At 38.5% G+C, this 19,653-nt stretch overlaps 1 protein-coding gene across 3 annotated transcripts in view; it reads left to right on the top strand.

Annotated features, from left to right (window-relative positions):
* Positions 1-18,420, top strand: part of ORC4 (origin recognition complex subunit 4) — a 116,658-nt gene extending 98,238 nt beyond the window's left edge. For 2 of the 3 annotated variants that reach the window (XM_049887155.1, XM_049887154.1), the window contains exons 10-14: positions 4,482-4,568; positions 12,120-12,228; positions 13,643-13,738; positions 13,827-13,894; positions 16,228-18,419. In XM_049887155.1, the coding sequence (XP_049743112.1) occupies positions 4,482-4,568; positions 12,120-12,228; positions 13,643-13,738; positions 13,827-13,894; positions 16,228-16,416 (549 nt within the window). In that variant the 3' untranslated portion in view covers positions 16,417-18,419. Of the gene's footprint in view, positions 1-4,481; positions 4,569-12,119; positions 12,229-13,642; positions 13,739-13,826; positions 13,895-16,227 lie in introns of all 3 variants that reach the window. The other variant, XM_049887156.1, reaches the window with a different exon arrangement.
* The last annotated feature ends 1,233 nt before the right edge of the window (positions 18,421-19,653 follow it).

The raw sequence follows: 19,653 nt of genomic DNA, 5'->3' as shown, positions 1-19,653 counted from the left end.
TGTTTGCGCCATCAGAAGATTTTTGAGTTCAGCTCCCCTGGGCCCAGAAGCCCGGCACCAAGGTTACCTGACTGGGACGCTGGCTCTAGGCTCCGAAAACAGTCGCTGCTTCCCCGTATTTGTTCGTTTTCCGTCTCTAAATCTGTGTTTGTTGTTCGGGGTTCGTAGATTGTTATGTACGTGATCAATTCACTTGTTTTTCCAAGTCTTTGTTGCAAGAGGGATCCGAGGTAGCGTCTACCTAGTCCGCCATCTTGGCCCTGCCTCCCCAGGCTTTTATTATTTCCATCCCTGCTCTAATTTTTCCTAAGATGACTATATAGCCCAGGGTGTACTGCCTTTCCTTCCTTCCCAGTTACGTTGCATTTTGAATGTCTCTGAGCGGGTATGTGATGAAAGGAGTTACTGGTGAAGAATGACTTTGGATGACTCAGAAAATTGTAACCATGTGGGAGTAAGATGGCTACCCCTAGTTTTCTGGTCTATTTTTATAGATCCTATATCCCAAATTTAGGGTTAAGTGGTGGGAATGAATGTGTTCACCATCCTATCATTATCTTAATAGCCTTGCATTTCTGTTGCATACGGTAAAACTAGCACCACTGGAGTTTATATCTCTTAGTTCTGATATTTTCTTTTTCCAAGTCATCTTGTGCCACCTCCCTTTGGTGTGCTAATAAATGAGCTTCACTTGAAAAATATGTCAGCACCATGGCCAGATGCCGTGGTTGTGGGGGGAGGCTGCATTGAAGGAGCTATCTTTTCTGTCAGTGCTGACCATCCAGCAAGTCGTTTTAGTGCAAGGTTAAACCAAAAGCAATGGTATAGATAAGAGGTCACCTACGGAATCTCATCGAAAAAATATTGCACATCCTCCAGGGAGAAAAAGGATCCTTAGGATAGGGTTGAACTTGGACATTCTGCCTAACTCAAACATTTGTTTTAGCCTTATCCCAAATGAATTAGGTCTCTTGATCTCAGCTTGGTAGTATAAGAGAATCTCTGAAACAACCATCTGAAAAGAGGATCTTAGCTAATTCTCTTCAAAGGAAACCCTCATTACTATGTGTAGATTCAAGGAAGGTTTACTTACTGTCTTCAGTTCCCTACGTAGTTAAGAGAAGGCAAAAAGGGTTAGCAGGAACTCACTAGAAGAGCTAGTAAATATACTGCTGCCACTGAGTAATCCTTGGAACATGAATCTTGAGGTACTGTATAGTCCTGTAACATTCTGCTTAGAATCTGTGAAAAGAGCACTGGCCAAGCAGACTATACACAACAAGAACTTTCTTCTGCAGCTGCTACTCAAAACTCATGTGCTGATCAGTGCAAAGAAACCTATCAGCTTCCCTAAATAAAAGGGGAGGGCTGCTTCATTTCTAGGAATCGTCCATATTTCTGTAAGGAATAATGTCAGTCCCTCTCTTATTTCCTTTATGTCATTTCTTTAGCAAACTGTAAGAGAGCTCTAAATTTAAAATGATACGAAATTCAGTGATGTTTCAAAATCCAGGATCTATTATCTTCACTGACTATCCTAGTTCATTGAACTTAATAGGCATCCAGTCACTGCTTATTAATAGTCTTATGTTTAAATCATTTATAGTGTTTGAATCAAGGTGGAATTAAAAATGTAATGAGAGGAGTTAGCCAGCTTTTTTTTTTTTAATGACTCACCTCCAGATTTTTTAGAGGTTTTCTGTTTTATTTTGTTTTGTTTTTGAGCAGATTAAGTAATTATGGAAGCAAGAATGTGATAGCTTTCAGAAAGAAGGGGAGTTGCAGTCAGATCACCAAAATTATAGAGGTAAGCAGGAAGGCAGAGTGTAGAAGATTAACCTATTGAAGCATCAATATGCAAAAGAAAGGCAGATACTGTTTTTTAAAAAATTGAATTCTTAACAGAAAAATTGTCTCATCAATTATTTTGTCCCAGGTTATCTTGCTTAGTTTTCCTAGGTGCTCTGATTTTACAACATCTGCTTTATAAGTGACTTGATAAGAGTCAAAGGTACTAAAAAAAAGGTACAGGAGCCAGTTTATCTGTGGTGTTTAGCCACCTATTTCTTAAACTTATTCCATATTGAAAACTATGGAAAAGCTAAGTTTTGGGTTGTTTTTTTTTTTTTTTCAGTTTTCCAAAGGTTTTCATTATGTTACTGGCATTATTTTATGTTCTTCCTGCCTAATTTCAAAAGATGTATTTGGCTCTGTTTATGATGAAAAGGCATGTATAGTTACAGAAAACCCTTTAGATAGAAAGAGAAGACTAAGACAATAGCAAGGGAGTAGGAATCCTAATTTTTTATTTACTGAGAGCATGAAACTTTATTTCAATTCTTGAATATGGATCGTCTTATAGTGGATCTTCCTATAGTAGATCTTCCCATAGGGTCGCTATGAGTCAGAATCAACTCGACAGCACTGGGTTTAGGTATAGTGGAAGAAGTGGAGATACACAGATCTAGCTCTAGAAAATAAGAAACGCTCAGTTTTGTGTTGTTTTCCTTATTTTTTTTTTTCCCGCAACAAGGAAAAGTTCTTATTTCTTACAGATGATTTTTTGGAAAATTAAGTTAGTCTTCATCCTAAAAACAATTTCTTGGCTCTGCTGGCCTTCAGCATACTCTCTCGTTATCTACTCTTCAATGCCAGCTGTTCTCACCTTCCATTTAATCCTAATTCACCACAGTTACTTGGTTCCTTCAGGCACTGCTTTCTCAGAGGGCCCTATTGATCTCCTAATTTCCAAAGCCTTAGCCTCTTCTCAAAATATATCTTAATTTAATTTTACAAAGTAGCTTACATTGTTGATCACCATTTCCTTGAATTTTCCTTTACTTTGGTTTCTAGATCACTGATTCTTTTCTAGTCTTCAGTATCTTTCTCAGTCTCCTACTTTGTTGCTGTTTTTCTGTCTGCTTCTTAGATGTTGATAATCCAAGTTTCACTTCTTGGCCGTATCTCACACTTGACTCTTCCTGGGACTTTCTATCCCTCGTGATGTCATCTTTGAGTTTGTTTGTTTTTTTTTTCCTTCCCCCCCTCGAACCCTCTCTTTCCCTCCTCCCACCAGTTAATTCTTCATCAACTGTCTCTTCTATAAATATCTTAATTCTCTGCATTGCTATATTAATTGAGGCCCTCTTTGTCTCTTGTATGAACAGTCGCAGTTGTGTCCCGTTAGCTTCTTTTGCGTTTGTCTCTACATACAATCCCTTTTTCAAGAACTGAAACTCAGGGGTACATGACTACTCTCAATATGCCACAATCTTCTTATATTGTTTATGCTGCATTCTTTGTACGTTACCTTGTTTCCCCAGGTACAGTAACTTGCATTCTCTGTACGTCACCTTGTTTCCCCAGGTGTAGTAACTTGCATTCTCTGTACGTCACCTTGTTTCCCCAGATGTAGTAACTTTTATTCTCTGTACGTCACCTTGTTTCCCCAGGTGTAGTAACTTTCATTCTCTGTATGTCACCTTGTTTCCCCAGATGTAGTAACTTTCATTCTCTGTACGTCACCTTGTTTCCCCAGATGTAGTAACTTTCATTCTCTGTACGTTACCTTGTTGCCCCAGGTGTAGTAACTTTAATTCTCTGTATGTCACCTTGTTTCCCCAGGTGTAGTAACTTTCATTCTCTGTACGTCACCTTGTTTCCTCAGGTGTAGTAACTTTCATTCTCTGTACGTCCCCTTGTTTCCCCAGGTGTAGTAACTTTCATTCTCTGTACGTCACCTTGTTTCCCCAGGTGTAGTAACTTGCATTCTCTGTACGTCACCTAGTTTCCCCAGGTGTAGTAACTTTCGTTCTCTGTACGTCACCTTGTTTCCCCAGGTGTAGTAACTTGCATTCTCTGTACGTCACCTTGTTTCCCCAGATGTAGTAACTTTCATTCTCTGTACGTCACCCTGTTTCCCCAGATGTAGTAACTTTCATTCTCTGTATGTCACCTTGTTTCCCCAGATGTAGTAACTTTCATTCTCTGTACGTCACCTTGTTTCCCCAGGCGTAGTAACTTTCATTCTCTGTACGTCACCTTGTTTCCCCAGGTGTAGTAACTTTCATTGTCTGTATGTCCCCTTGTTTCCCCAGATGTAGTAACTTTCATTCTCTGTATGTCACTTTGTTTCCCCAGATGTAGTAACTTTCATTTTCTGTACGTCACCTTGTTTCCCCAGGTACAGTAACTTTCGTTCTCTGTTGTATTTTGTGCTGCGTTTTCTTCACCCATTAGTATGTATAATTTCCATTTTTAGACTAAAATTTTGGAGTAACAATGTGTTTGAAATAATGTAAAGGGATAAGAAAAAAATAGACTGGAACTTTGATTTTAGTCTTCTACAAGTAAAACCAGCACCTGTTTAAATAATGAAGAAATATCATATGGAATTAATGGTGCATGAATCAGTGAGGCAGAAGATATTTAGGTTTTAAACTGCATTGTTCCTTAATTCCGTTTTTTTTTTTTTCCTTTAGTGTCTCTCAGAAGATAGAAGCATACGAGAAGTACTGCAGAAGCATTTCAATGTCAGCAAAAACCTACGGTCATTACACATGCTACTGGTTTGTACTAGCGTTATTTTTATCACTCTCTTTCACCTGACAATTATATTTTGATAGAAATTGCATTAAACCTATAGATAAATTTGGAGAGAATGAACGTCTTTATTACGGTGAGTCTTCCAGTCCATGAATGTGGTACATTTCTCCTTTTATTTAGGTCACCTTTGATATATTTTCATCAGCATTTTGTAAATTTACCACACAAATCCTATACATGTTTTAAACTTATATCTAAGTATTTCATTTCCTTTGGAGCAATTTTAAATAGTATTTTGCTTTTAATTTCAGTTTCTGCATCTTCACTGTTATTATATAGAAATGTGATTGATTTTTGTGTTGAAATTGTATTCTTTGACTTTGCTGAACTCGCTTATTAGTGCTAGGAGCTTTTTTTAATAGATTTCCTTGCCATTTCCTGTGTACACAATCTCATCTGCAGATAGAGACAGTTTTCTTTCTTTCTTTCCAATCTGTATACCTTGTTTTCTTTTTCTTACCTTATATTGTAATGGCTAGAAGTTCCAGCATTGTGTTGAAAAGAAGTAGTGAACATCATTGCCATATTCCTGATCTCAGGGAGAAAGCATTCAGTCTTTCATTGTTAAATATGATATTAGCTATTGAATTTTTTTATGCGTACTTGTTACTAAGTTGACGTAGTTCTCTTTTCCTAACTTGCTGAGAGTGTATCATGAATTGATGTTGGATTTTTGTCAAATGCTTAGTCTGTATCATTGATATGATCATACACTTTTTTAATCTTTAAACTGTTGTTACAGTGGATTACATTGATTGCTTTTTAGATGTTGAACCTGCCTTGCATACCTGGAGTAAATCTCACTTGGTCATGGTTTTTCATCAAATAATTACATTTTAAGCTTAAAGAATATCATAATCAAGAGGCACTTAATTTTTCTGAAAATTGAAGAATTTCCTTCACTAAGAGATTTGCTATTAGTCTGATACTGCCTTGTGGAAAATACCTTTCAAGAAGAAAATAGTTTTGGTCTCAGTAATTTCTATTTGGTCAGTTTCAATAATAATAATAACAGCTACCATTTATTGAATAGCACATGACCTAGGTAATCTTGGGTGGAATAGGGAAAGATTTGTTAAACAAGACATACAAATCACAAAGAAAAGATGGATAAACTTAATTACGTAGAGTTTTTTAATGTCTGAACACCAAAAGACACCTCAGAAAAATGAAGACTGATTGGAGGAGGATATGTGTAATGCATGTAATTGTCAACACTATCCATAATACATAAACAGCTTCTACAGTATGACAAAGACAATTAGTAAAGGAAGGAGCTAAAAATATGAGCAGGCAATCCACCAAAATAGAATCCCACATGGCCTATAATATAAAAAGATGTTCAGCCTCTCCAGAATCCAGGAAAATGCAGATTAACGCCACAATTAAACTTTTTTTTCTGCCAGTCCAGTAGGTGTCAAAGGATATGTCTGATGACAGTGGTGTTTGTGGCTGTTAAAATTTATTGCTCTCAGAAGAAAGGCTTAGTGATCTACTTCCAAAAAATTGGCCATCGAATACCCTGTAGAGTACAGTTCTACTCTGATACAGATGGGATGGCCGTGAGTCAGAATCGACTCAATGGCAACTGGTTTGGTTTTGGTTTTTGATGCCCCTAAAGAGTTTTTTTTTTTTTTTTTAAAGTTTAGTTCCGGCCCATGGTGAGCACTGTGTATGTGTAGCTATTTTTATATTCATTCAACAGATAGATAAAATGCCTACTAAAACAGTGTTTTACACACAGTTGTATAAACAGAAGAAAAGCCTTTCTGGATTCAGACGTAACCTGTGATAGTGTCTTGAAAAATGTGTGTGTGTGTGTGTGGTAAAATATATATAATGAAACATTTGCATTTCAGCCATTTTTGTGTATCATTCAGTGACCTTAATTCTGTTCACCATGTTGTACAACCATTATCACTGTTTCCAAATTTTTCACCACCCTTAACAGAATTCAGTGTCTATTAAGCAATAAATCCGCCTTCCCTGCTCCCATTCGCCCCTGATAACCACTAATAAACTTTGGTTTCTATGAAAAAAAAAAATGCTGCTGGGAGTGTAAATATAGGCACCTTAGAGAGCAGTCTGTTAAATGAGGTGACTAGAGAAACTCAGATGCACAAGAAGACATGTCAAGATTGCTTTTTGCAGTCTTGTTTAAAGGGAAATGACATGTCTATCAGCAAGAGAATGAGTAATTAAGTCGTGGGTATGTACAAAGCAATACAATAGAAAAAGATGAATAAACTGGAATCAACATCAATATGGATATATTTTCATAATAGATGTTCAGTGAAGAGAGTTGCAAAAGTATATGGTATTTAAAAATTATGCTATGTTATCTAGGGGAGCCCTGGTGGTGTATGGTTAAGAGCTCGGCTGGTAACCAAAAGTTTGGCAGTTTAAATCCACCAGCAGCTCCTTGGAAACTGTATGGGGCAGTTCTCCTCTGTCCTTTAGGGTCTCTATGAGTCAGAAGCAACTTGATGGTACCTAACAACAACATATTATCTAATAGTACATACATATGAAACAGAAGTATAAATACATACCTGGTAATAGCACCATATACAAGGTTGTATGGAGAGAGTAGAGAATCCAGTCAGAGAAGGGAGGGGCTTCATCTCTAAAGTTTTATTTCTTAAGCTGGGAAAGTGGTCATGAGTATTCATTATTCTTTGTTGTGTTTTTATATGTCAAAAATATAATTTAAAAAAAAAAGGAGCTACTGGAGATTTGGGTGTCCTACCTAGTAAGAGAATGAAGGGTGAGGATTGTTAGGCTCTTCTGCTCAGCCAAAGCACCTGGACCGTGGTTAATGTGAAGCAGAGAGTTTCTAGTACGAGTATGTTCCAAATAACTGCATGGGACATAACTTAGAGTAAAAAATTACTCATTGTTTATCTGAAATTCAAATTTAACTGAATGTCCTGTGTTTTTATCTGCTGTCTGACAATCTTATTTAAATAATAAATAAACTTTATGAAAATACAAGTAAATAAAGAAAAAAGAAATCTTTAAATATTTAAATGATAGCTTTGATTCAGGAGCTGTTACTTGTTAGAAAGACAGCTAACTATATGAAAAGTGGATTCAGCTTTTAAGAAGAGTTCTTGCTGGGTGCAGTTTTTTTGTTGTTGCATAGTTGAAATGGCTAACACGTCTGTCCCTTAAATTAACCTGGGCTACTTTATTGGGTGGTGGATTTGTTTCCTATGGCTACCCTAACAAAGGACCATGAACTGAGTGGCTTAACACAACAGAAATTTGTTCTCCCACAGCTCTGGAGGTCAAAATAAAGATGTCTGTAAAATCATGCTCCCTCTGAAGGCTGTAGGGAAAAATCCTTCCTGGCCCCTTCCCAGATCCTGGTGATTGCCACCAGTATTTGGTGTTTCTTGGTTTATAGCTGCATCACTCCATTTTCTGCCTTTGTCTTCATGTGGCCTTCTTTTCTCTTTGTCACTGTCTTTGGGTCTTCATATGGCCTACTTTTAAGGATACCAATCTTTGGATTTAGGGCCCAGTGTAAACCAGTATGATCTCATCTTAACTGATTACATCTGCAAAAGTGCTTTTCCAGTTAAGGTCACGTTCGCAGATGCCAGGGGTTAGGACTTCAACATACCTTTTGTTGCTCTTTGTTGTTGTTGTTAGGTGCCATTGAGCTGGTTCCGATTCATAGCAACCCTACTGTGCACAACAGAACGAAACACTGCCCTGTCCTGAGCCATCCTTAAATGATCATTGTTATGCTTGAGCTCATTGTTGCAGCCACTGTGTCAATCCACCTCACTGAGGGTCTTCCTCTTTTCTGCTGACCCTGTACCCTGCCAAGCATGATGTCCTTCTCCAGGGACTGATCCCTTCTGACGATATGTCCAAAGTATGTAAGACGCAGTCTGGCCATCCTTACCTCTAAGGAGCATTCTGGCCGTACTTCTAAGACAGATTTGTTCGTTCTTTTGGCAGTCCATGGTATATTCAATATTCGTTGCTAACACCACAATTCAAAGGTGTCAATTCTTCTTCTGTCTTCCTTATTCATTGTCCAGCTTTCACATGCATTGTTGCTCTCTAAAAAAAGCTAGCCCCCCAGAATTCATGTCCTTCTCACATGCAAAATACACGCACCCCATCCCAACAGCCTCAAAAGCATTAACCCATTCCAGTATTAACTATAAGTTCAAAATCTCATCTAAATATAGTACAACTCAAACAGTCCCAAATCTCATAGTCTAAATCAGGTATGAGTGAGACTCTAGGTATATTTGGCCCATTCTGGGGCAAATTTCCTCTTCATCTGTGGGCCTGTAAACATAGAGAACAAGTTATCTGCTTCTAAAATAAAATCATGAGACAGGCATAGGATAGACATTCTCATCCCAAAGGGAAAAAACTGGAAGGAAAAAGGGGTCTGAAACTCAGCAAATTCCATTAGGTTTCAGGACCTGAGAATACTCTCTGGCTCAATGCTCCACCCTCTTAGCCTGAGGCAACGGCCCCGCCCAGGTGCCAGGCCCACCCTGTTAGCACAGGTAGTAAAAAAAAAAAAAAAAATGGTATTCTTGAAAAATTTTTCATATGTTTCCTCTTCATCTGTGAACCAGGGTTTTGGACTGCCTGCTTCATGATCTTCTCTTCCTCTGGGCCCTAGACTAATCCAACACAAGCTTCCAAAGATGTGGGTTCCCTTGTTTATCTTGGAACATTGGGCCTTCTTTCATCACATCAGGCACTTGGGTATACAGAGAAATGATGTGACATCTCCAAGCATCTTCTCAGAAAGTGAGCTTTGAAACTTGCCACGTGGTAACCCATGGAAAAACAAATGGAGGAACTCCGTGCACCATTATGAGGGGATGACTATAATTGGGGAGTATCTTGACCCTCTCACAGCTGATGGTTACTGAACATGGAAGTATTCTAAGTATCTTCTTGGGAGAGTGTTAGTTGGGGATTTCAACACACCTTCCAAGGGGATAACAGTAAAGGGTGTTACTGCTCCAGAAGCTGATAATGTAGAAGTCTAAATACAGTAGATGTGCAGATTCACTTGCCCTCCCCACAGAGGATGCAAACCAGGCTCATAGTTCCTGACTTCTAAAAAATGCTAGTCATTCTGAGGCCACAAGCTCCAGGCAGTTCTGTCCTCATCTGGTCTACCAATCCTTTTGCCATAATTTCTCTGTCATCTCTTGGTTAGGTCAGGCTCATCCTTTGGTATACTTTTTAAGAAGAGTTTATGGGAACCATTTTCTCTTGAGATCTTGTATACTTAAAATATCTGTTGACATTCTTCTTGAACAACATGGGATGTAATTTGAATCACAGTTTCCCCCGAGAACATTATAGACATTGATTTCCTCCTAGCATTCAGTGTTGCATATGCCAAGATGGAGTCCATGAGATTGTCTTTGAACTTGTAGCAATTGTAATTAAAAATTACTTCTACTAGAAGAAACAAATTTAAGAAATGTTTGAAATTCTGATTAACACAGCTTCATGGATTATATCTATATGTCAAATATGCCTCATCACTTGTTTTTGAACTTTATTAGAATCTTTTTTTTTTGCCTGTCAATCCTTGTTGAGACAACACGAAAATATCTAGAGAGATGCCACCCACCTGCCACTCTGAGATATATCTTTAAGGTCATGCTAGCTTCACAGCCTTCTGAGGTGTTACTGATTGAGTTGTTTCCCCAAAAAATAATGTGTTGTAAATCCTAAAATTACATCTATTGTTATGATCCTATTTGGGAATGGGTTGCCCTTTTGATGAGGCAGTATTAGTGTAGCGTATGTCTTAAATCAGTCTCCTTTGAGATACAAATGAGCAAGCAAGCACAAATGGGGGAAAGATACATGCCACACAATCACCAAGGAACCTGGGAATAGAAGCTGAAAAGAGACAAGGACCTTCCCCTGGAGTGGACAACGAGAAAGCCTTCTTTTAGAGCCTGCACCCTGAGTTCAGACTTCTAGCTGCCTAAACTGAGGAAATAAATTTCTGTTCCTTGAAGTTACCCACTTGTGGTATTTCTGTTGTAGCAGCACTAGATAACTAAGACACATGGTAAGAGAATTCTTCTATACTGTCAGTATATGTATATTTATAACTTTGTATTTTATATAAAGGAGCCCTGGTGGTTCAATGGTTAAGAGCTATGGCGGCTAACCAACAGGTCGGCAGTTTCAGCCCACCAGCTTGCTCCTACAGGGTTGCTGTGAGTGAGAATCGACTGCAAGGGGTTTGGTTTTTGGGGGTTTACAGTTACAAAATATGTATGTATAACTGTCCTCCCTTCCACATTCCCTCAATATTTATAAGCATTTTTGTATTATGGATTATTACATAGAAAATGTACACTTAACAAATATTACAAAGCTAATCCATATAACCACCATCGAAGTCAGGAACTAGAATATTACCAGCACTCCAAAACTCCCTGTGTAACTACTCTTCCTAATCACAACCCCTAAAGGTAGTTATTCTGCTGCTGTTGCACAACACTCCCCACCCCTCACCCCACAGGACAGCCTCTTGCAGATTTCCCAGGTCGTTGAAGACATACAGGAAGGAGGCAACAACTAGACAAAGGCCATCTACCTGTGTTGCGGAGGATGCTCTGCAAACAGCTCTTCTTTTTTGCTTTTATATTAAGAGCCTTCCCCTTCAACGTGAAGCTTGTAAACCCCACAAAAACTTGAAATATCAGTGTTGATTGCTGTTGTCAGTACTGCTTTTAGTAGAAGCAGCTTAAGTTTTAAAATATAGGTTAGATGCCCTGATCTGATTTTGCTTCTTGATTGCAGTCCCTTAATAGCTTTGCTCAGTTTCACTTCCTGCTGTTTTGTGAGATCATCTCGTATTCTCTCTTCAGACTGGGAGGTGGAGTACTTCAGAGTATCGGAGTCAGTCCCGGCGCGCGGAGACCTCGTGTGTGTCAGAGTAGAGCTGTGCTCCACAGGGTTCTCAGTGGCCGGGTTTCACAAGCTGACTGCCAGGGCTTTCTTCTGAGGCACCTCTGGGTGGACTTGAGCCACCAACCTTTAGGTTAGCAGCCAAATTCATCCTTGCACCACTCAGGGACTCCATTAGAGAATCAGAAGTTAGTAAGTACCCCCAAAAGAATTTTATACAAAGCATAGATCTGCCTTTTTTGTTTCTGTCTGGGACTTTGAGTAGTAGTCTCACTTCTCTTTAGTCTCTTCCCTTTCCCCTACTCCCTCTTAAAATTGTTGTTGAGGTGGAATTGTAAATAAAATACACAAGTGGGCATGGGTACAGAGTGTACATGAGCACTTTTTAATGCTTTGTATAGGCACAGTCATGTGGCATAGAAATTAAAATAACTTTTAATAGAGCTAAAGATGAGACAATACTTTTTCCAAGGATTAATATTTACTTGTCTAAGAACAGACTCTTCAAATTAAGAAGTTTTGCTCCGTAATATTTCAAAAATGCTCAAGTAGATAAGCAATTATTTTTCTGATCTGCATTTCCTTAGATGCTTGCTTTAAATCGGGTAACCTCATCACACCCATTTATGACTGCAGCAGATCTGATGGAGGCCAGTCAGCTGTGTAGCATGGACTCTAAAGCAAATATCGTACATGGTGAGACACCTGCTCTGTTTTTTTTTGGATTGTGTATTTTATAAATTTGAACTTAGATAATGGAATAATTTTTTAAATCCATTATAATTAATTTTGGGTATAGTGCTTTCTGGAGCCTTGGTGGCACAGTGGTTATAAGAGTTTGGCTGCTAACCAAAAAGGTCAGCAGTTTGAATCCACCAGCCACTCCTTGGAAACGCTAATGGGTTCTGCTCTGTCCTGGAGGGTTGTTATAACTTGGAATGGATTCAGTGACAACAGGTTTGGTTTTTTTTTATAGCACTTTATATACAGAATGCTCTTTCATCCATTTCATGTTGCCCTAACTTAGCCCTTTAGAGGAGCCATTTAAAGTGAATCTTTTTTTTTTTTTTTAGATTATTGTGCTTTAGGTGAAAGTTTACAAATCATTTCAGTCTCTCATACAAAACGCCATACACACCCCGCCGTGCACTCCCAGCTGCTCCCCTCTTAATGAGGCAGAGCTCATTTCTCCTCTCCACCCTGTATTTGCCCTGTCCATTCAACCATCTCCTGTCCCCCTCTTCCTTCTCATCTTGTCACCAGACAGGAGTTGCCCACAGTGCCTCATGTGTCTGCATGAGCCATGAAGTTCACTCCTCCCCAGCATCATTGTCTGTCTTACAGTCCAGGCCAATCCCTGTCTGTAGAGTTGGTTTCGGGAATGGTTCCAATCTTGAGCTATCAAAGGGTCTGGGGACCATGACTGTCAGGGTCCCTCCAGTCTCAGACCATTAAGCCTGGTCTTTTTACGAGAATTTAAGATCTGCATCCCACTGTTCTCCTGCTCCATCAGGGATTCTCTGTTGGGATCCCTGTCAGGGCAGTTAAAGTGAAAGAATCTTGGAGCTCTGCTTCCTTTGCCCCATTGGAAGTTCAGATAGGACTGCATTGTTGGCGTAACTCATTACATCAAATGCTGCTGAGGAGCACTGGCTTTTCATCATTTTGAGCTCACTTTTGAGAATCTAATAAGCCTTCTGGCCAGGAAAACAGTGCATACATAGTTGTGGGTATAATTTCCAGCGGTTTCAGTAGTCTCTGAATAAACCCCACCCATAAGCCCTATGTGATTTAAAGTCAGATAACAATTGCTAGTTATTGTTTATTATGGGGCATATGGTGAATGTTTGATAATACTGCTTCTAATCCCTGTAACTTCCAAGTTCAGAAATATCCCTTTTTTGTAGGTTTGAAAACTGAGCTCTGGGAGGCTAGGTAACTTGCTTATGATTATATAGATAGCAGTCACTGAACACATTTGAACCTGGGGGCTTCTTGACCTTCCCCACCCCTGAAAACCACGATCTTTCACCATATCATACTGTTTCATATTTATTTCAATGTTATGTATCACTAAGTAAACTACAACTCAGTTTTTCTTTTACTATAGGTTTGTCAGTCTTGGAAATTTGTCTTATAATAGCAATGAAACATTTAAATGATATCTATGAAGAGGAGCCTTTTAATTTTCAAATGGTCTATAATGGTGAGAAGAAACTTCAGTCTCTTTTTTTTTTTCTCTGACTTTCCCTTCTACTTACTTGAAGGTACTAATGTCATTGCTTTCTACCCAGAGTTTCAGAAGTTTGTTCAAAGGAAAGCTCATTCCATTTATAATTTTGAGAAACCTGTTGTCATGAAGGTAAGATTGGGTTTGCTCTTATTTTTCTGCCAATTATATGTGGCACAGGACCAGGCAATGTTTTTGTTCTGTTGTACAAAGGGTCACTGTGAGTCAGAACCGACTCAACGGCACCTAATGTTTTATACATAGACGTTTCTCTTTTGCCAATTTTTAAAATTTAGTCATTTATCATAGGATATTTTTCCCAAATTACCTAAAAATTGAATGGTTTTGAAGAAACTACCAGTTTTTACAGTCTGTGGAAGCATACTGCCCTCTGCTGTCTGTTCATAGCACTTGCATCCTGAAAGAGAACTGTTCGATTCTAGTGTGTCAGACATAAGATAAAATCCTATACCTTTCCAGCCCAAGTACTGGCGACCAAAATGCAGATACAAGCGATTAAGAAACTAAAGGACAAAGTCTCAATGGCTGGTAGATCAGACAGAGAAAGCTTTACTCAGGGGTGGTGGTGTGGCGGGAGGGTGGGGGCGGGGAGGAGGGAGTGAGGCATGAGTTTTTAAAACTCCAGGTCACCACTGTCACTAGAAATATGTGAACCACATAATGTAACTTTAATAGCCACAAAATAGGGAAAAAGAAAATTAGCTTTTATGATTTATTTAACCCAATTATGTCATTGTTTTACTATGTAATCAATAGAAAATTAATGAAGTATTTTGCAGTTTTTTCTTTTGTATTAAGTCTGAAATTTGGTGTGTGTTTTATTCTTACAGCACATCTTAATTCACTGAATGTTCATTGGAAATACTTGATCTTTATTTAGATTCCATAAAATTTATTGTTGAAAATAATTTACATTCCTATATTGTTCCAAATGTAAAAACTTCCTATCAAGTATCAGATTTTAAATAAAAAAAAATTTCAAATGAGTACCTCAGTCACACTAATCACATTTCAAGTACTTAATAGCTGTGTGTGGCCAGTGGTTACCTGGTTACCTTATTGGGCAGCATTTTTTTTTTTTTTTTTTTAAAGAAATAGACCCCTTTGTCTTTTGGCAGCCTTAGTTGTCAAAATGGAAACCCTGGTGGCGTAGTGGTTAAGAGCTACGGCTGCTATCCAAAAGATTGGCAGTTCAAATCCACCAGGTGCTCCTTGGAAACCCTATGGGGTCAGCTCTGCTCTGTCTGTAGGGTCACTATGAGTCAGAATCAACTCGACAGCAGAGAGTTTGGTTTGAGTTTTAGTAGTCAAAATTTTATTTGTTGTAGCAAGAAAAAGAGTATACAGGATTGTATTGCCATTTCTTCCGAGCAAAAGGAAAAGTAGCACACTGGAGAGATTTTTCCCCTAATGTCTGTATCCATCTGAGAGTCAGTTCACCGGAGTTTGAACAGTGGAAAGGGTTACCTAAGCATTTAAATTTTTATGAATAGTTTGCCGTTCCTAATTTCTACATTTTAAATTAGAAAGCATTTTGCTGTCCAGAAATACTTTAAATCTCAGTTTTATTCAACCCAACATCTGAAGCCTCCAGTTTTTTCTCATTTTTCACAGATGAAGGGTGTCTGCATTATTTGTTTTCATCAGAAGAATTTTTTGATGCATAATGTATTCCAGTGGTATTTTTTACAATGAGGCTGTAAGGATAGAAAGCTTCAGGAATCTATTTCCGTGTATTAATATTTAATGGTTAGTGTATCATTTTTTTTTTTCATAGCTAAATAACATACCTAGAACAGTGATCATGGTTAGAAAGAATACACTACAGTAATCTGAGGGGTAAGAGGAAGCAGACAGGAAAGAGCCCTATTAAAGTGAAGAAGACAGAAGAAGGGGACTTCTTGACAGGTTGTAGCAGTCTGAGCCAGGCTCCTTGCCGCAGTCAGCCTATCCCGTTCCTGCCTGCTGAATAATTTCATTATCAGCTGAATAGGCCTTGTGTGTGCCTAGGTGTGTTTCCTGCTTTCCTCTTTGCTGAAACTATTAACCGCTACAAAGCCTTATAAAGGTAGACAAAATGGAAATGCAAATGAGTAACCCAGGTCTTATTAGATGGTCAGGTTTTTTAGAGAACTGGAAATCCTTCATTAACTGAAGTACTAGGAGGAAATACAGTATAAAATGAGATTAGGAACAAAAGCCATATCGTGCATAATGTTTGTTCTGATTATATTCAGCAGCACAGGGACAGATAACTTTGAGTTTACACTGTTTTACCTGGCACATACAGTTTTATGAAAGTGAACCCTAGTGATTTCTTAGTAAAAGCTTCATTTACTGGCACTCTATTCCACAACTGACCAAAACCCTCACTCACTCTTCCCTGAGTTAACTTTGTTACTTTCTTCTCCTGTTGAGCCTAAATTGTTTCTTTCATCTTTCAGGCTTTTGAACACTTACAACAGCTAGAATTAATAAAGCCCATGGAAAGAACTTCACTAAATGCACAGAAAGAGTATCAGCTGATGAAACTACTTTTGGATAATACTCAAATTATGAATGCTCTACAGAAATACCCCAACTGCCCTACAGATGTTAGGCAGTGGGCAACATCCTCACTAAGCTGGTTATGAACGTTAGCCAGTGATTTCAGTGTTGGAGGCCCAGGCATACTTCTCTAAAGAACGAAGAGCTGTTGTCACTTGAAAAGATATGTTAATACATTATCTTGTATTTATAAACGTGTATTTTTGTACTTACGGGAGACTGTTGGCACGTGTAGCATCCTGGCTGTGTCTGCTTTTGAATATAAGCACTGTTCTGATTTGTTAATTTAGACTATGTTGTAAGTAGCAGTTCAAAAGAATAAAAATTAGGGATTGGACCATATGTTTATTTAACAACTCTGAAGTATTTATGTGGTACATTTGAAGAGTTCGTTTTAACCTAGCAGCCAAAGCAAGAAAGAAACTGATTAATGTTTTCGCCCAGTAGGAGGTGCTCCATTTTTTTTTGTATACACAGGAATTTTAGATTCTGTCCGAGACCTGGGTCTTCTGGTTAAGGCGACTGACCAATTTGGCCAGAGGACGGTTCACAGATAAGAGAATGACCGAGGAGTTTGAATATTTTCTTCTAGACTTCTCAGAATGTGGTCCTCACACCATCTGCATCAGAATCCCTTGTAGGATTTTTTTTTAATGCAGATTCTTGGCCCTACCCCTTAGGCCTAAGGAATCAGAATTTCTTTTTTTAACAAGCACTTTAGGAAATTCCTGGAAAACCACTACCGCAAATAATAGAAGTGTTCGTATTGTTAGCTAAATCTATTTGAATAAAAAATAAACCCCTAAGGAATGTGGAAATGTCAGTGAAAGCACTACCTTATCAATTCAAAGATTCATGAACTAAAACTGGCATGTTTAAAATGAAATTTGGTTTAAAAAACCCACTGCCACAGAGTCGGCTGTGACTCAGGTTAACCGTACGTGTTCCGGGACAGACACTGCTCCCGGGGCCTCCTGGGCTGTAATCTTTACCCAAGCAGGTCACCAGGACTTTCCTCCGTGACTGCGCTAGGTGGCCTGGAGCCACTAACCTTTAGGTTAGCAGTCAAGTGCAAACCTTTTGTGCCACCCAGGGACCTTAGAAATTTAATAAGCATTCAGTAAATGTTAGTGACTTCATCTATTTAAAAACATTTGATTGCCTATTGTGTATGTGGCGCAAGGTTTACAAAAGGCAGAGTCCCTACCCGCATGTAGCTTATCTGTCAAAGGCCCTAGGAGATCTAGGTACTGTCATTTACAGACGAGAAAGTAACAGCAGTGGCAGTATCCACAACCACACAGGTAGGGAATGACAGACCCTGGTTTGCCTGACACCAGATGCCACTGCAAGACAGTGGGTTCCTTACAGAGTATTTTTTAAAGTGTGCCCTAATAAACTGTTTATCTGGCTTTTAAGAAGTCTCAGATACAGAATGGAATACAAGATTTCTTTGCAGAAAAGTAGTTCTGAAGTAGTTACAACCTATTCTTTCGTGCATGTAGCCTTTCCTCCCCTGCGAAAAAGTGAAGCCTTCTCTAAGTCTGGACATCACTACCATTTACTTTCCAGCAATGTCTCATTAATATTCAGCAAGGATTTCACATTTTGAGCTATAGTTATCCCTTTTAAAAAAATTCTGGACTGTTTTCAGGGTAGTACTATCTGCTTTAAAGGGTAACATGATGATGAACTGATTACGGGGATGCAAATTTTTTTAGCTTAAGATGCTACTAGCCGCCTTCTGCCTCAGTGGGTAAGCTACAGAAGATACATCAACAGCCAAGTACAAAGATTAAAAAACTAAGGTGGGTTTTAATTTTCAGTGATTGAAGTAAACATGAAACAGTTACAAAGCAAATTAGAAAAAAAATAGGTTTAGTAAAAGCCATACAAGTGAGAAATACATGCCTACATCCTGAAGACATTTGGGTGGGAAGAAGGGATGTTGATCTTCCCCTTTACATACTCTCCAGTACAAAGAAGCTAAAATGTTATATACAAAATTTTAACTGACTTTATCTCTTAAACTGCTTAAACCATGAATAAAAACCAAAACTGAAAAGCCCTAGTGAAAACTTGTATGAATAACTTAAACTTACAAGCTTAAACTCATTCATTCATCAAAAGGAATGTAGGCTTTTAACAGCAAAACAAAAACCAATGAAAGCAGGTGAGGAATAGTGCCAGAGGCTTCAGTGCTTTTACTCAAGTGTTCCCTTCAGATGGCCCACCAAAAACAGGATCTTATATTTTAAAATGTGGGAGGGGGGCTCCCAGATTTACATGCAAATGCCTGTGAAAGGCTCTGAGGGATTAAAACCTGTTTGGTCCAAACTTACTGTACCATAACAACATCTGTTAACTTCCTGAAGCATCAGCGTTTCGTAAAACCCGTGGTAGAAAACAATTCAGACTTTTTTGTAGTGATTCCATGCAGGTTCCACCATGGTGGCTATTGATTTGGTTTAGAAGGCAACACAGGTTCTCTCCAACTAACATAAGTGCTGCCCCATGCTTCACCCTCACCCTAAGGAAACTGAGAATTTGTGTGAACTGCCAGCTTTTCCACTCCCATTTTCTTTGAAAGCCACAGAATAAAGCCTTTACAACATAAAATATTTAAATGAAAGTTAGCTTCCCTGATGCACTAAATGCCCTATGTCAAGGTACCAGAATATAAATCTTACCCATTCAGTCAATAAACTAGATAGGTATTTAGGAAGTGTACTTTATCTTTGATGATGGTATTTCCAAAGCCAAATTTTCTATTTCCATGTGAAAAGACAAGGTAACTAATCCCAGCTAGCCTTTGGCTTCCTGTAGCTGGCAGGACCAACGTACACTTCAGCGGGAATACAATCTGTTTAGACTATAATGGAGAGAAGTGCCACAACTTAACAATCTCCCTTTTTTCACCACTATCCCCATTCTTACAAATCTCAACATGTTTAAGCCTAACTACAAATTACAAAGCTACTACTCCCCTCTTTAAAGAAAAACTGCATATGCGAATCATACCGTATTCACTTTTTTATTTAACTTGGGGGTGGAATGGGGATAGCATAACATTTTATTTGTACAATATTTAACAATCACTTATCCAAGGTGGGGTTTTATGGGTCCTTTTTTTTTTTTTTTTAAGCTTTTCATTAAATACTTGCAGAAAAAACAGCAAGTACGATTTGACAGTAGTACAACAACCTGTGCCCAAAACACTGACAAGAAATACAGAGTAAAGCTAAATTAATCGCTTACCAATATCTTGAGAGGTAACAAATAGGATATGGGTTGAGACTGCATAAAAAACGTACTGCTGGTTG

Source organism: Elephas maximus, chromosome 6 (genome assembly GCF_024166365.1).
Source record: "Elephas maximus indicus isolate mEleMax1 chromosome 6, mEleMax1 primary haplotype, whole genome shotgun sequence".
NCBI lineage: Eukaryota > Metazoa > Chordata > Mammalia > Proboscidea > Elephantidae > Elephas > Elephas maximus.
The sequence above is the reverse complement of the archived record's forward strand: the minus strand, read 5'-3'. Positions and strand labels throughout refer to the sequence as shown.